At 43.8% G+C, this 18,911-nt stretch overlaps 1 protein-coding gene across 3 annotated transcripts in view; it reads left to right on the forward strand.

Moving 5' to 3' along the window:
- Positions 1 to 1,018: 1,018 nt before the first annotated feature.
- Positions 1,019 to 18,911, forward strand: part of cbfb (core-binding factor subunit beta) — a 60,810-nt gene continuing 42,917 nt past the window's right edge. Inside the window, exons 1-3 of one of the 3 annotated variants that reach the window (XM_055648606.1) lie at positions 1,019 to 1,302; positions 1,678 to 1,764; positions 5,615 to 5,731. In XM_055648606.1, coding sequence (XP_055504581.1) covers positions 1,225 to 1,302; positions 1,678 to 1,764; positions 5,615 to 5,731 — 282 coding nt within the window. In that variant the 5' untranslated portion in view covers positions 1,019 to 1,224. The remainder of the gene's footprint in view (positions 1,303 to 1,677; positions 1,765 to 5,614; positions 5,732 to 18,911) is intronic. The other 2 variants (XM_055648605.1, XM_055648604.1) reach the window with 2 other exon arrangements.

Genomic DNA, 18,911 nt, shown 5'->3' on the forward strand with positions numbered 1-18,911 from the left:
GGGTGCCCAAGAGCTGGACCAGGGGATAAAAAACGGCCAAACGGATCTGGTTTGACCTATATGTGACCCCAGACCCACCAATGTTGTTGATTTTCAAAAAGGCTAGCAAATCAAATTCGGCAGTTAGCCGTTGAGCATCCTTTCAAGTGTCGCTCAGATCCTAAAAAATGAATAAATCGATTAAAAAAAAGTTGGAGCATGGCACTTGAAAAGTTTGAGTTTGGATACATCATCCAAACCTGAGATCGGGCGTAAGCTAATGTTCATGTAGTCATTATAAAATGATCAAATGTCTGGATATTGCAGGAACGAGCAATTTAGAGAAAAAGATAAGGTTTTAGGCAACGCGAGCCTGGCAGTGACTGTCGCCCTAATGCATTTTATAGGCAGTGACGTGTTCTTTTCAAGTAGTCAATGAAGAAAAAAAATACATCCTGCCAAACAAACAGAAAAACAAAATCAGATGTGTATCGTGTAAACGGGGACTATGGGTTCAATACTAGCGTGAATCCATATGCCTGCTCGGCACATGGATACTCCAGTCCCCCTTCGATCGACTTCACTGTCTGAACTACAGATTATAGAGGCTCCTCTAGTATCTTTGGTCTGAACTGTACAATTCTGACAGCTGTTTGGGGACGGCAGTTAGTTCAGGAAATTATTGTCCCGTAGTATGTTAGGGAAGAGATCAACAAGAAAAACCTGCCGACCTCGGCTGATTCTGTTCGGTGCCACAATAGCGGCCCCGTTTCCACAGAGGGAGCCGCCGCCGCCGCCGCCGCCACCGCTGCTCTGCCCTGGGCCAGGACGAAACTCCTCGAGCGCTGTTGGTTTGAATCTTTGGTTTGAACGGGGAAACGACGCGCCTACGCACTGGAAGGCGGTTGGAACGGGAGAGGGCCCAGTGCGCCTGCGCGCCGCTGCCGGCGGTGAATGGTGCAGTGTGAGTAAGAAAGAAGTGCAATTACTCGAGAGGAAGTGAGTGCTCGAGAAGGGAGGGGGTTAGGAGGAGGGGGAGGAGGGTTGGCGAAGAGGCGCCGCGAGACAGGAGGAAGTTAGTGAGCGGTAGGAGTCCGTTAGAGGGCCAGTGAGCGCGAGGCAGCGGGACAGGGAACATCTGCCTGAGGAGCTCGCGAGCGGCGAGGAGGGCAGCGCGAGTGCGGACAGACAGACAGACAGCCCGCCGGAGACACACACACACACACAGGCAGAGGCTCGGGAAAGATGCCGCGGGTTGTCCCCGATCAGAGGAGCAAGTTCGAGAACGAGGAGTTCTTCCGCAAACTCAGCCGGGAGTGTGAGGTGAGAGCCGAGCGTGGGGCGGGCGGCAAGTTGGGAAGGAGCGAGGGTTTGTGCGGCAGCCGGCGGGCGGACACATGGTGACCAGCTGCAGCCGATCCGCCGGCTGTTGCGTCAGAGGCGCTGGTCATCTACTGGAAGATGAATAAAATAGGCTGGGAGTTGTCCACCTCAACCTCGTGTCCCGGGACCGTGGGCTTCCCCCCCTTCCTACCAAAGATCCTGATCTTTGCTTCCTACAACTTGTAAATTCAAAGTTCTCCCCGGATATCCTGGCTGGCTGCGGAGAGACTTTCTCCTCTGCTGGCGGGACGGGGGTGTTTCTTTGCTCGTTCTTCGTCCTGATGAGAGTTTGACTTTTTTGCTTTCTGTTAACAGATTAAATACACAGGTTTCCGCGATCGGCCGCACGATGAGAGACAGATGCGGTTTCAAAATGCCTGCAGGGACGGCAGGTCTGAAATCGTAAGTCATCAGAGCCTTCCTCATTTCCTTCTTGACGGTTAGATTCTGCACGGTGGACCAAAGCGGCTTGAACGAGCAAGCTCCTTGGTCAGACGCCAGGCTGACATTGATTTAATTGTTTCTGCACGGAGAAATAGTAAGTGTAGCTCGCGTCTGTGCACTTAACCAGCACGTAAACGCAAAAAAACAGATCAACATTTTATGTGGAATCCCTTTCTATCTAAAAGCGTGCCATGATGCAGGTGGAGTTGAATACTTGATTTGACTCAACTGATCATGTGTATTACTTATTACAATTTTATTTCGAGTTCATCGCTTTTTCATGGATACTTCTTGACAACTTAAAGATGACGTTAAGAATAATCCTAAGGACTCCTGATTGACTGTAACTTTTAGTATGCATTCAGTACGAGGCATCCGTTCAAGTCAAAACGAGTTTATTGTCATCTGCGCAAGCACGGTGAGGTACCCTAAAATCTTGCTTTCCGCAACATTATAGGGGGGTTGCACGTAAGGTCACTGGGTCATAGGGCTTGACGCACGGAGCCGCTCACTCCATCTGGAGGACATCGCAGCTTCCGGTATATGTTAATACACGAAACGCGTACTTTCCTACCTGTTAAAAAACGCCAAAATGTTGATTTTTTGCGCTGTAAAAAATTGTGGAAATAGGGGTAAGCGTGAGAGACATGTACCCAACTTCAGAATTCCAAAAGTGAAGCGAAATGAAGGTAAAGAGAAGCGAGAACTGAAGGGACAACAACAGCTAAAGTGCTTGGCAAACATTGGCAGTGCAGATATCGGAATTGAAAATATTGGGAATTATCATTGGCCGTTTGCTCACTGCATTTCATCAACAGTAAGGCATTATTTGTGTTTTTTCTTGATTGGTATCTAAAAAGTCTCAGAAGTGATAAATCTGGCTGTAAATTTTGCTTCAGTCGTTTTCTTTTTGTATGTAAAAACCCACTTGAGAACCATGGGCGATTTTAACATTTTACAGCCAGATTCATCACTTCTGAAACTTTTTAGATGCCAAAGGAATCAAGAAAAAACACAAATAATGCCTTACTGTTGATGAAATGCAGTGAGCAAATGGCCAATGTTCGGCAAGCACTTTGGCTGTTGTTGTCCCTTCAGTTCTCGCTTCTATCTACCATCATTTCTCCTCACTTTTGGAATTCTGAAGTAGACTAAATGTCTCTCACGCTTATCCAGATTTCCATCATTATTTACAGCGCAAAAATTGACAATTTCGGCGGGTTTTAACGGACCCGCTACGCTGGAAACAATGGTGAGTGCTTACCTGCAGTTCATCACGTGTACTCCAATTAGCGTGCAACAGTACGGGTCATGGGTCGTGACCCGACTGCCATGCAACCTCCCTAAAGGCGCACTCAAACAAAATATATATTTTACACATACTGAAAATCAAGATCAGACGAGCTTTTGCCCATCTGCACAACGGGACGTTTCTATGTGTGTATATATTATTGTATACACACACACACTTTTCTGGAAGACTGGAAACAAAACTGTATGATGGAATGTAGCTAGAGTCAACTCAATACAATGAATCAGACTAAATTAATTACTTTGTAGGATGAAACTAGCAAAAAAAAGATACTGGGTATTAGTCTTTCTTTCCCTGACTGATCTGACAATATGAATTACGTTTGAAGCTGCCAGAATTTTTCATTTTCTCCTGGGAATGTTTGCTTCCCTCAAGCAGAAAAATAATTGGAGACTATGTTTTTTAAATTACTTGCATTGCACAACATGTAGCCTTCATGCTCTTCCATCGTTGTTAGTTAACATTTGCGAATCTGCATATCAAAATTTAATTTCCATTTAGCTTTCAATAAGGCTTTGTTTTAACACGAGGCAGATATTTTAGTAACCAGATAAATTTGAAAGGTTTTTGAGGGGAGAAGGTTACATGAGAGGATTCTTTTCCCAGGTAATCTATTATGCGTTTGCACCAGAAGGGAATGTTTGTGAAGTGCATGCCATTTTGTTTGTACTTTTAAGAGAAATTCATGGGCTAAGTCAAATCTTGATGAGAGAGCTTGATATCAATAATGCCTTTTAATGTTCTGGTAAGACCATTAACAGTGGAAGGATTAGAGGTTGCCTTGATTCTGTTGTGAAAATCAAGGCATGTGGCCTAAAAATACCTGTTACTTATGTAAAATAAGTATTGATAATAATCAAAATGTTCAGTCACTGACATTACTAGATTAAAAGATGCTTTCACTGATCATGCATGTGTAAAACACACAACTCCATTTCTGATTTCTTCATTGGAATGTAGGTGATTGTTTTCTCTTTAGTCACATTTGACATTCACAATGAGTGCTAATAAGCTTCTGTGGAAGGCATCTGTGCTGTCAGTTCTCACTTAATGTTTGTGCATGAATTTCCCAACAAGGGTTTCTGCAAAAACAATCACCCTGCAAGTGTGTCGCCTATTCTAGTACCATACTTTAAAAAAATATAAAAATTCTTGCATTGTTGGGTATTTTGTACGATAGGCTGCCTCTAATTATGCAATCACAAAACTGGAATCTAAAATAAAACCTGGTATGATATCTGTGATTGAGATTTGGTTGAGAAACTTTGAGCAGTCCTGTTGACTTATTTACAACCGGTATGGCTTGATCCATGCTCCACCTTCCTGATTAAAACACGCACAATTGCTTGAAAGATTTTTAAGCCTAATTTTTATTGGTCCAGGCTACATTTCATTACTCAACCATGCAGATCCTCAACAATATCAGAATTACTTTGGATCCATTTATTGATCGTTGTGTAAATCAGTGGTCCATTGCTACTACCTTTCATAGCTGTAATCTGAAAGTCAAGGAAATTCTGATTGGTAATATCCAACCAGTCTACACTGGTGATCTGGTGTATTTGGAAAATGATCTAACTTTTTACAAATCAATTGGCAGGTATCTTCTGATAATGCAGGTGATGTTGCTTCGTATCGGTTCTTTTTAAAAACTAAATTACTGGACTTGCTGGTTTGCGGGAATAACAAAATATTTTTTCGTAGTTTCTTCATTTTGTTTTACAATTTCTTGGCTTGTTTTAAGTTAATTACATCTTTTTGATTAATGTTTATGTTGATGCATTAAGGGGATAAAATTGTACTGTCTACATGCTCTAACTGAGCAAAATTAATTCTGGGTTAAACTACTTAAAATTGAACACTGGATACAGAATTAATAATTTTGGCAAAAAGATTCAAAAATTTTATTTCTTCACTCAGTTGGCTCATTTGATCCTCTACTATGGTATTTGTTTCTTCTTTCCAATTCTGACTGCCAACTGCCTTCACACGCACGCATCTTCCATCTATTTCCATATCCCCCCCCCCCACCAAGTCACTGTTACTACACGTAATGTAGGTCAGTCAACTTGATATTTGCGTTATGCAAACCGTCGTATCATATTTAAATATTTTAAATGAAAGATATACAAATTATCATGATTCATTTTATAGTGATGTTAATTCCTAATTCACAGTTAGTTTCATATTTTTGAAAGTGCACAGTTCTGAGAAGTGACAATACTATGATTGATGGCTGGAATATTGACTAATGCCATGTCCTATAATATCGACCTTTTCTGGGCTACGTGTTGTAGCAGAATTCGATGCCTGTAACTGTACACTTGATAAGAATTGATTGAGTCTATGTTTTGTACAGTTCCAGAGTCTGACTTACACAGTGCTGTCTGGCTGATACTAACCTTGAGACGTAGTACTGATGTTTTAAAAAAAAATAATGCATAATTTATTTAAAATCCTTTCCTCTGATACATTTTGTATTGATTTTTCTGAAAGGCTTTTGTGGCGACTGGAACAAATCTATCTCTGCAGTTTTTTCCGGCAAATTGGCATGGCGAGCAGAGGCAAACACCCACAAGAGAGTACGTGGATTTTGAACGCGATCAAGGCAAGGTAAGAACTTGTTAGATGCAACATGAGTGGTAGACCAGTGAGAGTTCAGTCTCTGGTATGTGGAAACTAATGTCTGATCTTGTCGAGCGTGAGTGTGCAGTCAGAATGGGAGGGAAAGATTCTTGGTTAATTGGCAAATAGTTGTGTGAAATTGGACTGAGAAACGATTGAAGATTATCATTTCACTGATTTAACAAGTGATACATCTGACTGTTCTCTTAAGGGCCTGTCCCGCTTAGGCGACTTTTTAGTCGAGTGCAGGAGACTCTGTGCTCGCCACATGGTCGCCACATGTTTGCTGGTGGTCTCTGGTGAGTCTCCTCCATGGTCGAGAAAAGTTCCTGCATTCTGGGAACTAGTCGCGGCCTCAGTATGGTCGCCATGGAGAAGATCGATACTTTTGTAGTCGTAGGTGCAGTGGTAGTGGGGTCGCCATGTCGTTGTAGGTAGTCAAGGTAGCCGTAGGTAGTTTTAGTTAATCTCATTTGTTGACCGGGCGTTTTCATTGGCTCATGGGGAAAGAAAAAAGTAAGCACGCGTTTTCAGAACCAAGGAAAACCGACCGGTAATGTTAAATACCCACTAAACTTCACAGCTGTGTATCTCTGGCTTATTAAAAAGTTGTCTGGCTTCTTAAAAGTGTGTCCACTCCTTCTTCTTCCCCCCCCCCCCCCCTCTCTCCCCCCCTCTGTCGGGGTCCCTGCATGGAGTCGAGTGGGGAGGTAAAGGGACAAGTGTTACATCTCCTGCGATTGCAGGGGAATGTACCTAGGGAGGGGGTGGTTTGGGTGGGAAGGGACGAGTTGACCAGGGAGTTGCGGAGGGAACGGTCTCTGCGGAAAGCAGAAAGGGGTGGAGATGGGAAGATGTGGCCAGTAGTGGGATCCTGTTGGAGGTGGCAAAAGTGTTGGAGGATTATATGTTGTATGCGACGGCTGATGGTGTGGAAGGTGAGGACAAGGGGGACTCTGCGAATTGTTGCGAATGGGGGGAGGGAGAGCAAGAGCGGAGCTGCGGGATATCGAGGGGACCCTAGTGAGAGCCTCATCTATAATGGAAGAGGGGAATCCCCGTTTCCAAAATAGTATGAGGACATCTCTGATGATTTAGTATGTAAAACGTCATCCCGGCCGCAGATGCAACGTAGACAGAAGAATTGGGAGTAAGGGATAGAGTCTTTACAGGAAGCAGGGTGGGATGAAGTGTAGTCAAGAGTTATATGTATACACACACACACACACACACACACACACACACACACACACACACACACACACACACACACACACACACACACACACACACACACACACACACACACACACACACACACACACACACACACACACACACACACACACACACACACACACACACACGTAAACCGATTAAGTGCAATAGGTTGTTATAGTTCATAGTTTGTTTGAAGTTGTTTCTAATAGTCTGATTGCTGTGGCAAAGAAGCTGTTCCTGAATCTGGATGTTGCAGATTTCAGGCTCCTGTACCTTCTCCCCGATGGCAGCGGAGAGATGAGTGTGTGGCCAGGATGGTGTGGGTCCTTGATGTTGCTGGCAGCCTTTTTGAGGCAGCGACTGCGATAGATCCCCTCGATGGTAGGGAGGTCAGAACCGACGATGAACTGGGCAGTGGTTACGACTTTTTGCAGCCTTTTCTGCTCCTGGACGTTTCAGGTTGCCATACCAAGCCACGATGCAACCGGTCAGCATGCTCTCTACTGTGCACCTGTAGAAGTTCGAGAGAGTCCTCTTTGACATACCGAATCTCCGTAATCTTCTCGGGAAGTAGAGGCGCTGGTGTGCTTTCTTTATGATATAATTCGTTTTCTGGGACCAGGAGAGATCTTCGGAAATATGAACGCCCAGGAATTTGAAGTTCTTGACCCTTTCCACCATTGACCCGTTGATATAAACGGAACTGTGGGATCCTATCCTACCCATTCCAAAGTCCACAATTAGTTTCTTGGTTTTGCTGGTGAGGAGAGCCAGGTTTTTGAGCTGGCACCATTTGGTCAATCGGTTGATCTTGCTTCTATACTCTGACTCGTCCCCATCAGTGGTGTCGTCGGCGAACTTGATGGTGGAGTTCGCACTATGTCCAGCTACGCAGACATGAGTCTAGTGAGCACAGCAGGAGGCTGAGCACGCAGCCTTGAGGTGCTCCCGTGCTGATTGTTATCCAGGATGACACATTTCCACCAATACGGACAGACTGGTCTGTGAATGAGGAAGTGGAGGATCCAATTGCAGAAGGATGTGCAGAGATCCAGATCTGAGAGTTTGGTAACCAGCTTGGAGAGGATTATAGTATTAAATGCCGAGCTGTAGTCAATGAATAACACCCTGACATATGAGTTTTGTTGTCTAAGTGGCCCTGAACGGAGTGGAGAGCCTGTGAGATCGCATCCACCGTTGATATTTTTATTGTATGGCTGTATGGGAATTTCATTTCACTGTGCCATCTGGCACATGTGACAATTAAATGTACCTTGTATCTTGATCTGTTGTGGCGGCAGGCGAACTGCAGTGGGTCCAGGTTTTTGTCGAGGTATGAGTTGATTTGCTCCATGATCAGCCTCTCAAAGTACTTCATCACCACAGACATTAGTGCCACTGGTCGATAGTCATTGAGGCACATCACCTTGGTCTTCTTGGGCACAGGTATTATTGATGCCCTTTTAAAGCAGATGAGAACCTCAGACCTCAGAAGAGAGAGGTTGAAAATGTCCGTTAAAACTCCAGTCAGTTGGTCCGCACAGGTTTTCAAGACACTCCCGGGTATACCATCAGGTCCAGGTGCTTTCCGAGGGTTCACCCCTCTGAAGGATCTTCTGACGTCGGACTCTGTGACTGTGACTGTAATGCCATCACGGTGAATGGGGGCTCTGGAAGGCACATCAGTATTCTCCCTGTCAAAGCGTGCGTAAAACGCATTGAGCTCGTCAGGGAGTGATGCTTCGCTGACATTTGAGCTGCCTCCTGATTTCGCCTTGTAGGAGGTGATAGCATTCAAACCCTGCCACAGTTGCCGAACATCCAACATCCTCCAGCTTGGAGCAGAAGTCCCTTTTGGCCTTTTTGATGGCCTTACCAAGGTCGTATCTGGACTTCTTGTAGACCTCAGTATCACCAGACCTGAATGCCCGGGATTTGGTCTGCAGAAGAATGCAGATCTCATGGTTCATCCAAGGCTTCTGATTAGGAAACAATCGGAAGGTTTTTGTTGGGATGCAATCCTCCACACAATTCTTTATGAAGTCTGTAGCAACTGTGGCGTATTCATTCAGGTCCGTTGCCGAATCTCTGAACATTGCCCAGTCTAGTCAAGTCAAGTTTATTCGTCACATACACAAACGAGATGTGCAGTGAAATGAAAAGTGGCAATGCTCGCGGACTTTGTGCAAAAAGACAAACAAACAAACAACCAAACAAACTACAAACAGAATGGAACAGAATCACATATTATTTTACATATTAAATATTGTGGACGGAAGGAAAAAGGGGAAAAAAACAGCACTTTAAAAAAAAAAAAAAGCAGTAGAGTGGTACAGTAAAAGTTAGTCCCTGGTGAGATAGGAGTTTACAGTCCTAATGGCATCTCGGAAGAAACTCCTTCTCAGCCTCTCTGTTCTCGCAGCATGACAACGGAGGCGTTTGCCTGACCATAGCAGCTGGAACAGTCCGTTGCAAGGGTGGAAGGGGTCTCCCATGATTTTATTGGCTCTGGAGTTGCACCTCCTGATGTATAGTACCTGCAGGGGGGCGAGTGAAGTTCCCATAGTGCGTTCGGCCAAACGCACTACTCTCTGCAGAGCCTTCTTGTCCTGGGCAGAGCAATTCCCAAACCAGATGGTAATATTTCCAGACAAGATGCTTTCCACAGCCGCTGAGTAGAAGCACTGGAGGATCCTCGGAGACACTCTGAATTTCCTCAATTGCCTGAGGTGGTAAAGACGCTGCCTTGCCTTACTCACGAGTGCTGCGGCGTGTGATGTCCATGTCATATCCTCAGAGATGTGGACTCCCAGATATTTAAAACACTTCACCCTATCCACAGGATCCCCATTTATCCTCAATGGAGTGTACGTCCTCGGATGATGTGCCCTCCTAAAGTCCATGATCAACTCCTTTGTTTTTTTGATGTTCAAGAGGAGGCTGTTATCCTGGCACCAGAGTGCTAGATCAGCCACCTCCTCCCGGTAGGCCTTCTCATCGTTGTCTGAGATCAGGCCCACCACCACAGTGTCATCAGCAAACTTAATTATTGAATTGGAGCTGAACCTAGCCACACAGTCATGTGTGTACAGGGAGTACAATAGGGGGCTGAGGACGCAACCCTGGGGCGATCCTGTGCTCAGGGTGAGGGACTCCGATGTATTCCCTCCCATCTTGACTACCTGGGGCCTGGCGGTGAGAAAGTCCAGGACCCAGGCACACAGGGAGGTGTTGAGCCCCAATTCCATTAGCTTCCTGGCCAGTCTGGTGGGGACTATCGTGTTGAAGGCTGAACTGTAGTCTATGAACAGCATCCTCACGTAGCCCCCCTTCTGGCTGTCCAGATGGGAGAGAGCGGTGTGCAAGACCTGGGAGACCGCATCGTCCGTGGACCTGTTCGGACGGTATGCGAACTGCAACGGGTCCATGTTCCGAGGGAGGAAGGCGCAGATGTGATTCTTCACCAGCCTCTCAAAGCATTTCATGACTACCGAGGTAAGGGCCACCGGACGGTAGTCATTCAGACAGGCTGGGGAAGCATTTTTTGGTACTGGTACAATGATGGATTTTTTGAAGCAGGCAGGGACCACGGACTTGTCCAGGGAGATGTTCAATAATGGAAGTTAGGGAGCGATTTCTTATGGTTTGCTTTGTTCAAGTCCCCGGTTATTGTGGTAAACGCCTCGGGGTAAGCCGTCTGGTGTTTGTTGACCACGACGTGCAGCTCCAATGCCAGACAGACGTCTGCCTGGGGTGGGATGTAGACCACGGTCAGGATGATGGAGGAGAATTCCCTCGGTAGGTAGAATGGACGGCACTTCACCGCCAGATTATCGAGGTATGGAGAGCAGGAGTTGGATAGGACTGCCACGTCTGAGCACCACGCAGAGTTGACCATGAGGCTGACGCCCCCTCCTCTCCCTTTCCCAGAAGCCTGCGTACGGTCCATACGGTGGATGGAGAACCCTTCAGGCTGGACCGCTAAGTCTGGAGAGCTGGGGGTGAGCCATGTCTCTGTGAAACAGAACACAGAGCATTCCCTCAGCTCCCTTTGATAAAGCAGCCTTGCCCTTAAGTCGTCCACTTTGTTTTCTAGTGACTGTACGTTGGCCAGTAGGATAGTTGGGAGAGGGGGCCGAAGTCCTCTACATTTCAGTCCTACTTGTAGTCCTGCCCAACTACCACGTTTCCGTACTCCATGAAGTCCTCCTCGGTGTTTAAAGGTACAGTACTAGCGGGTCTCCGCGAGGTCGGGGATTCCCCAGAGATCGGGAATTCCCTTACGGTCGGTACCTCCAGCTCCTTTGCTGCTGGGAGATCCTGCCCGCCGGCCTCGATTCCAGACTCCATGAAGGCCTCCCTGTTGTTTACAGGTACAGTACTTACTGTACCTGCGCGCCTCCGCGAGGTCGGGGATTTCCCTCTGATAGGGGATTCCCTTACCGTCGCTATCAACGGGAGTTCGCAGTAGAGCTAATGCATTTAAATGCGTTAGCAGCTCGCTACTTACAACAATGTTTTCTTCCGATTCCTTGACGTAGGTGTGTTCAGAAATACTGTATTTGAGGATTTCCTGTTGTGCTGCTGGCAACATGTCGCCGCAGGTAGGCGCCATCTTGGAATTCCATCTAGTCTGGATAGCTATGGGAGTCACTAGGTTTGTAGTAGATGTCGGTCAATAGTCTGTCTCCTGTGATGGAGACGGTGAGATCCAGAAACAGTAGGGAGATGTCGGAGATGGTCCAAGTGAATTTGAATGCAGGATGGAAATTAGTCGTGAAGTTGATGAAGTCAGTGAGTTCTGAATGGGAGCAAGAGGCAGCACCAATGCAATCAACAAGTGAATTATATTAACAGCGATATAAATGCAGAGAATGGGATTGGTTTGGATTGATTTTCTGACATGATATGGGTAATAGCAAACCCCAGGGATTTCTGTTGAAGTATGTTGCTTTGCAAGAAGCCCTTGACAAATATTCACTGGTTCAGTAATAATGCCACATGAAGGAGTATTTCAAACAGGAAAATGGATTGTAGACATTAAATTGATGGTTCCAGATGCAATGCAGTGCCAGATGTGAAACAGTATGTTTGCAGTGTGAGACAACATGGTGAAAAGTAATATGAAAAATATAAACTCTTACAAGTGGAGGTACTTTTAGAAGTTTGGCCTATGAAAAGTACAGCAAAAAGTCGCTCAATCACTGAAAAAATATCTTGGTAATTGGCATAATATGATTAAAGGATTAGGGAAAATAGGTTCAGTGGAGCCTTCCATAATTATAAAATACGTGGGCCGGATAAATTAATTGCAATTAATTGGCAAGTTAAATTAATTGTACATTAGAATTTTTATGTAAAAAGAGCCAACCATTGTGATTGGACAGTGGTCTTAAGATTTTAAGGGCAACTATACAATGGAATGTGTTGTAACTTCTACAAAATCAAGTTAATGGTGTATTCAATCTAGTGTCCGATGAAAATAGGATGAAACGGCTGTTGAGGTGAATGTATAATTCAGTGACACATTTAAATAACTATATAGTAAGTAATGAAAGTAGAATGTGCATTTACCCTTAAGCTAAAAAAATATTACCAGGTGTAAGTGGGGTTTCGACATTCTTGAGGTCACAGTATCATCTGGATTCACCTTTAACTTTGTGGGTTTTTCATACCGTTTAAAATCTGGAGATTATTTTTATGCCTTTAGCTTGATTTATGACCTTGAGGCAGTTGAACTCTGCAAATGTTTCAAATTGAGTTACTTTGAAATGGGTCCTTCAGTAAATGATTTACTCCCAGTTTGAACAAAAATAAATTCTGTAATTTTAGAAATTCTTTGCTTTCTATTTTGCATTCAATTTATTTGCCATTTGAGCTATGACACTTAACTGTTTTGAATTAGTTGTGTTCTTGGTCTGGATAGTTACCCAAGATGTCTAGTCTGATGCTGCGATGCAGTGCTGAGGTAATACCACTTTTTTTTATAACTCAGCAAAAAAAATAGAGGCACCTCATGTGCAGAAGGACAATAGAGAAATTGTGCCCCGTGCCTTGTCAGCATAATAAACAGTGTTAATCCAGCTCTTTTAGAATTTTGAAGATAGACTTGCAGATTTTCTGGATTACTGGATGCTGTTCCAATTAATACTGACATGCTTTAATTCATTTTTTAAAGTGTTACTGTTGTATATTTGTCTACCAAATTGGTAAGTTTAAAGGGACCACAAGAAATGTGCTGGAATTAGCATCCAGATGCCAAACCTTTGCTATTTGAAACCAAGTACACGATTATTAGGGATTTACTATATTATATTGCAGACACAATCATTAAAATTAACATGTAGAAGCTTGCTGTGCACCATGACTGCAGTTTCACTGAGCTTATGGTAATGACTGTTTTAAAATTTAATGTGAAGAGCCATAGAATACTTTTGGAATGTTGTGAATAATATAGTAGAGCCTCTCTTGCAAGAAAAACTTGGATTTAATTAAACACCAGCAGGAAAATCCAGAGGGGGAGCAGTGAGAGAGGCCAGGCATCAGCTCTTGGACACCCCTAACCCTTGACCATGACCCCACTGACAAACACCAGACCACCACTCCCAGACTGATCTCATCCCTTCCAGTGATCTCCTGATCTCCTTAACACCCTCTAATCATGCAGTTCCCTGACCCTAGGCCTTGGGAGGTGGGGTCTCTGACTAGAGACCCAATCAGTTCCCCTCAATTAACATTCTACTCCACTTGGAAGACTTGTTCACCTGTAACAATTTATCTGGTGACTCCTCACTTTAAAGTCAAAGGCATAGCCATGGCACCTACATGTCCAACAAAGCCTGTCTATTGGTTAGGTATGCCTTGTTTCACAAGTACCCCATTCCCCAACTCCTCCTCTGCTATTTTAACGACTGATCAGGGCTGGTTCTTGCAGCACTGCGGAACTTGTTGATTTCAACCACATTGTTACTGACATCCACCCTGCCCTAACATTCACTTGGTCTAACTCCGACACCTCTCCCTTTCTTGACTGCTTTGTTTCCATCACGGGCAGACTGTGTTGGAGCCATTAAGCTTAAGTAAGTTTATTATAATCATGTGTAGTTACCTTTGGTTGTTATCTGCTTGTGTTAATGTGGGTGGAATTTTATACGTAGTCTGGGGCGTGTTTTTGGCTAGAAGATGCTGGCGCAGACTTTCAGATGATTAGTTTTAGTTTGATGTTGAGGCCATGAGATGAAACAGTTTTCTACCATGATCACGAGCATGATTGGGACATATATATGTTGTCAGATGATGTACTTTTACAAGAAGTTTTTATATTTATATGACATGAACAACAATTAAGAACAGAAAGTTATGAGTTGTTTCATTGTTTTGTATTACTACAATAAAGAAGCTATTAATCAAGAGACTACTGGTAGATTCATCTTTGCTGTTTCAAATGTATCGTGGAGTGTGTGAGACGACTGTTCTAATCATCCCCGACAAATTAGTGGCTATCGAAGGTTGAACTTTGAGAAGTTGTTAAAACTGCCACTACATTTAAGTAGAAAACTAGTTACTACGGAAGAGTAGTAGCAAAAGACTGATTCAACGTTGGATCGAAGAAGCTGGATCTCTGCCCGAGATTACAGGTTGAATTCTGGAAGAAGAAAATACACGGTTGAATGCCTGGGTCATCGGAAGAAAAAATACTTAATTGACCGCGGGAGGGCCGTGAGTAAGAATCGATTGCTTGCTATATATGAGAAATATCAAAAGTTTACATCTAAAAACCTGTAAAGGGTTCTGCAAAAGTTTGGAAAGCAGACAAGAAGCTTGATTATAGCAGCCTGGATAAGGATAGCACCAGTCGTGACCTTGAAGAGCTCAGACTTGAGCAAATGTTTTGGAACTGAGATGATGTATTTGAATTCTTTCAAGATAAGTCAGCTAGCTTAGAGGGAACTGCCTTGGAAATGAATTGGACATTATCTATATTACTAAAAGTCTGACCTTGACCGCTTTTGGCCCACTGTGGTCCGATTTTCGAGAGAACGCCACCACCTACGGCCGTCATTTTTGTCCACCTCCCTTAGAGCCCCCCTCCACCTTCCAAGACCGGAGGATTTTTCCCATCGATGAAAAATCAAAGAAATATTAATGTTTAAAAAAAATTCCCCATTCTCTCTGCTGCCCCCACTGGCGGCAGGGGGAGGGACTATAAAATTCGGAAGTGTAGTCCCTCACTCAGTCTCTGCCAGATCCAGGAAGCGAGAGGGTCACGGCTCTCTGAGCTGCGAATAACACTGAACGCACGTCTACTCCACGGTGAGTCCCCTCGATGCGGCTGTAAAGTGGCTGCAGCCCAATTGTTTGCCTCGCCTTTTTAAAAAGTGCTCACAAAATGAATTTTGGTTGTCGGGTGGCTGCAGCGCAATTGTTTGCCTTGCCTTTTAAAAAAGTTTGTGTTCACAAAATGAATTTTGGTTTTCGGGTGGCTGCAGCCCAATTGTTTGCCTCGCCTTTTAAACAAGTTTGTGTTCACAAATTGAATTTTGGTAGTCAGGTGGCTGCAGCCCAATTGTTTGCCTTGGCTTGGCTTTTAAAACGTTGCAACAGTTGGATGCCAGCCCAAGAATCCATTTGGCCCACAATGTCTATACTAGCCCTCTGGAAACCAGTACCTTCGGCCCGCAACGCCCATACTAGCGCAATAGGCAGCCCTCCCACTGGCGAGCAATATTGGAATTGGTAGAATATTGCTTTTTTGACCAGCCCTCCCACTTAGTCTAGTAGACTTCTATAGATAAGGCAAGCTCGGCTAGTGAAGTTTACCATAACACTGGTAAGAAGACATTGGAATCTTGGAAAATAATTAAATGTTTTTAGATATTGTCTATTTGTCAGTTTGTTTTAGAAATGACCTTCAAAATAGTTGGATTGTTTTGGAGCTGCACACAAGATGTGCTGATAGCCACCTATGCACTTGGACAATGATCTGGCAGTCAGCCAAGCGGATTAATCCATGGAGCGACAGACAGGTGAGTACGAAGAGGAGCCACAAGGGGGAGCATTGGAGTCAGAAGAGAGAAGAAATGGAAGAAGAGAAACCAAGCAAACTGAGAAGCAGCCTTCCTGGAAAGATGTCAGATGGATAAAGACAAGTTATGGAAGCAGATGATCAAGAAAATTGAAATCCAGAAGAAAGTAATGGAATCCAAAGAGAATGCGATGGTCGTGCAATCTAATCAGGAGCAATTACTCAGTCTTGGTCTCGAGGTTGGAGAAAAACAAGATGCATTGCTGAAAGAGCAAATGCCTGTGGAAGAACTCAAACGATACACCCAGTGGTTCCAAGAAAAACTGGAATTTTTCAATGGTTTTGTAGAGTATGTGAGGAAGTTGGGGCGCTGCGAGTCGGCTGCCCTACTAGCAGCGTGTTCGTTATTTCAACTTTTTTTGTTTTTTTTTAGTATGTCCAAATGTTTGTTTTAGTGTCTCTTGGTATGTCTTATGTGGGGGGTGGTGAAAGGGGGAAACCGTTCTTCAGTCACTTCCTCGGCGGAGAGGTGACTTTTTCATGTTGCTTCTTCGCCTCCCCTCTTGCGGCCTAACAGCTTGGATTGGAGTCTGGCCCGGAGGAGTGGGGGTGCAGGGAGTGAAGTATAGTTGGTACTTGATGGGAATTTACATGGCCATCACCAAGGCTGATTCAATAAAGGGCCTGTCCCACTTGGGGATTTTTTTTTTCTTCCGTGACTGCCGGCATCATTGACTGATGACAGTTTTTGAACATTTCAAAATCCAGCGGCGACAAAAAAATGTTGCGACACTTGAGGAAACTCCGCGCGTCAATAGGCCGTCATGCCGCATCACGCCACAACTTTTTCAGTGCCCTGATACGTCAGTCAATGATGCAAGTCGCCAAAAAAATCGCCGTCGGACAGGCCCTTAAGATTAACACTGGTTTTATCTGGAAGTATTTACCAAACAAGATCTGTGACGGTTGTTTTGAGAAGCTGAAATATGGAGGGATTCATCCTTGCTAATCTAATTCTTGCATGTACATCTACTTCATCTATCCTTCATAAAATATTTAAGAGAAAGATCAATGTTCAGTCCCTTGTGCGGGCAAGGATTGGTCCTCATACCGAGGATGGCCTAGATTGCCAAGATTCCCTCCCCACCTGACCCTTTCCAATAACTTGTTCTCACAAAAATGTTTTTTATTAGAATGGGAGAGACAATAGCTGCTAATGTTTAGTCAAGAAAGACAATACTTGTGGCACCAGGCTGGAACTTGTTTTGCTTGTTTTTTGTTTCTGCAGTCACAGTGAAACTGATGATGTCCAGTATAGTTGCTGTAGATGCAGTTAACAATATAATTTTGGTAGATGCAGTAAACAAAAAAGAATGCTGTCACCTGTGTAGTACTGAAATCATTTATGTGATGTATAATACCCTCAATATTTAACAATCCTGTGATATTTTGTCTTGAGTGCTGTCATCTGTCTTTAATTTCTATTATAATTTTAGATTAACTATTTAATTATTACTTAGGAGCTTTGTCTCCTAGCTGTCAGTACTTTCCCCCAGTGAGTTTTATGTTTATTTTGCAACTGGCTACAAAATCTGATTGCATTCAGTCCATCTGGACTAGGCTCACTGTGCCCTGTAAAAAACATTGCGTTGGCAGAGAAGTAGAAATAATCCTATTTGTATATTTGATCTGAAGGTTTGTGGAGACATGAATGGACCATAGTAATTGAAACAAACCAAAAGAGGTAAAGCTGCCCTTTGAAGCTGAAACCAATTTTATATGCCATGTCAGAGCAATAAACTTTAATTCCATTTCACGTGGCATACTGAAAATGTTTGTCTTCAAAAGGCACAGATTTCCTGTGGGGAGTAGCTCAGGCTCGCTCGCCTCTTGACTCCTGAAAGACTTTCCACCACGTGCTAGGCACAAGGACAATGGTTTTGTCTTGGATTAGTATCCAGAAGTCTGGACAATTGATTTAGTGAAATTAGTTTGAATCACAACTGAAGCATTTTAATTTGGTTAATTAACTTAACCATGAATAAAAAGTTAATTATGGTGGCTTTGAAATTGTTAGATTGTAAGAATCCATCATAAAAGGCAATCTACCATTCTGACCTGGTTTAGCCTTTCAGTGGCCTTAAAGCTACCTGTGTGGCTGAAACTTAAGCTATCTCCCCCATACCTCCTTGAACTGAGTAAATATAACATTTATAGATAAGAGGGAAGTTGTATCTTTGCCAGCCATGTCTATATCTATGTTTAACCAAGGAGTGTGAGGGAGTACATTGAATAAATATTGCTTGATAACATCCAGGACAACTTGGTCTATTATTCCAGAATCACATTTGCTGTCTTGAACACTATAATATCTGCCTTCCACATGTTACACTGCAAGTCATTCACTGGAGCTTTTCAAATAGCTCTTTCCAACCCTTGACATCTATCAAGAAGAACTGATGTTTGCCTGTGAATATTACACTTGCAAGGATGCCCAAAAAGGTGTACATCATCCTCTCTTGGGAAATATGTTGCTATTTGTTCATCTCCACTAGATTTTGTTCCTAAAAAATCCTATGGCACAAAGCTGTAGGGATGCCTTAACTAGAGGATTGAAGTGGTTTGCAAAATGGCTTGCCACCACTTGTTAAGGGCAATTAAGTATGGACAATAAATACTGGCATTGGGACCCAAATCTGCAACTGGATTGTGAAAATCTATTCCTTTCCTCCACCTCTACCCTGCGCATGGCCCAGATGCAAAACGTTACTGCAGTAATTTGGAATACTCGTTGGACTAGTTGTTTAAAATTCTGAAAGATCTATACAACCTTGAGCAAATCAATACGAGACACGTTTTTGGACGAGAACTTGCTAGCGGTGAAAATCTCTCCATGCTCATTGTTCATTTTTGCCAAGAAAC

The sequence above is a fragment of the Leucoraja erinacea genome, chromosome 17, assembly GCF_028641065.1.
Source record: "Leucoraja erinacea ecotype New England chromosome 17, Leri_hhj_1, whole genome shotgun sequence".
Lineage (NCBI taxonomy): Eukaryota > Metazoa > Chordata > Chondrichthyes > Rajiformes > Rajidae > Leucoraja > Leucoraja erinaceus.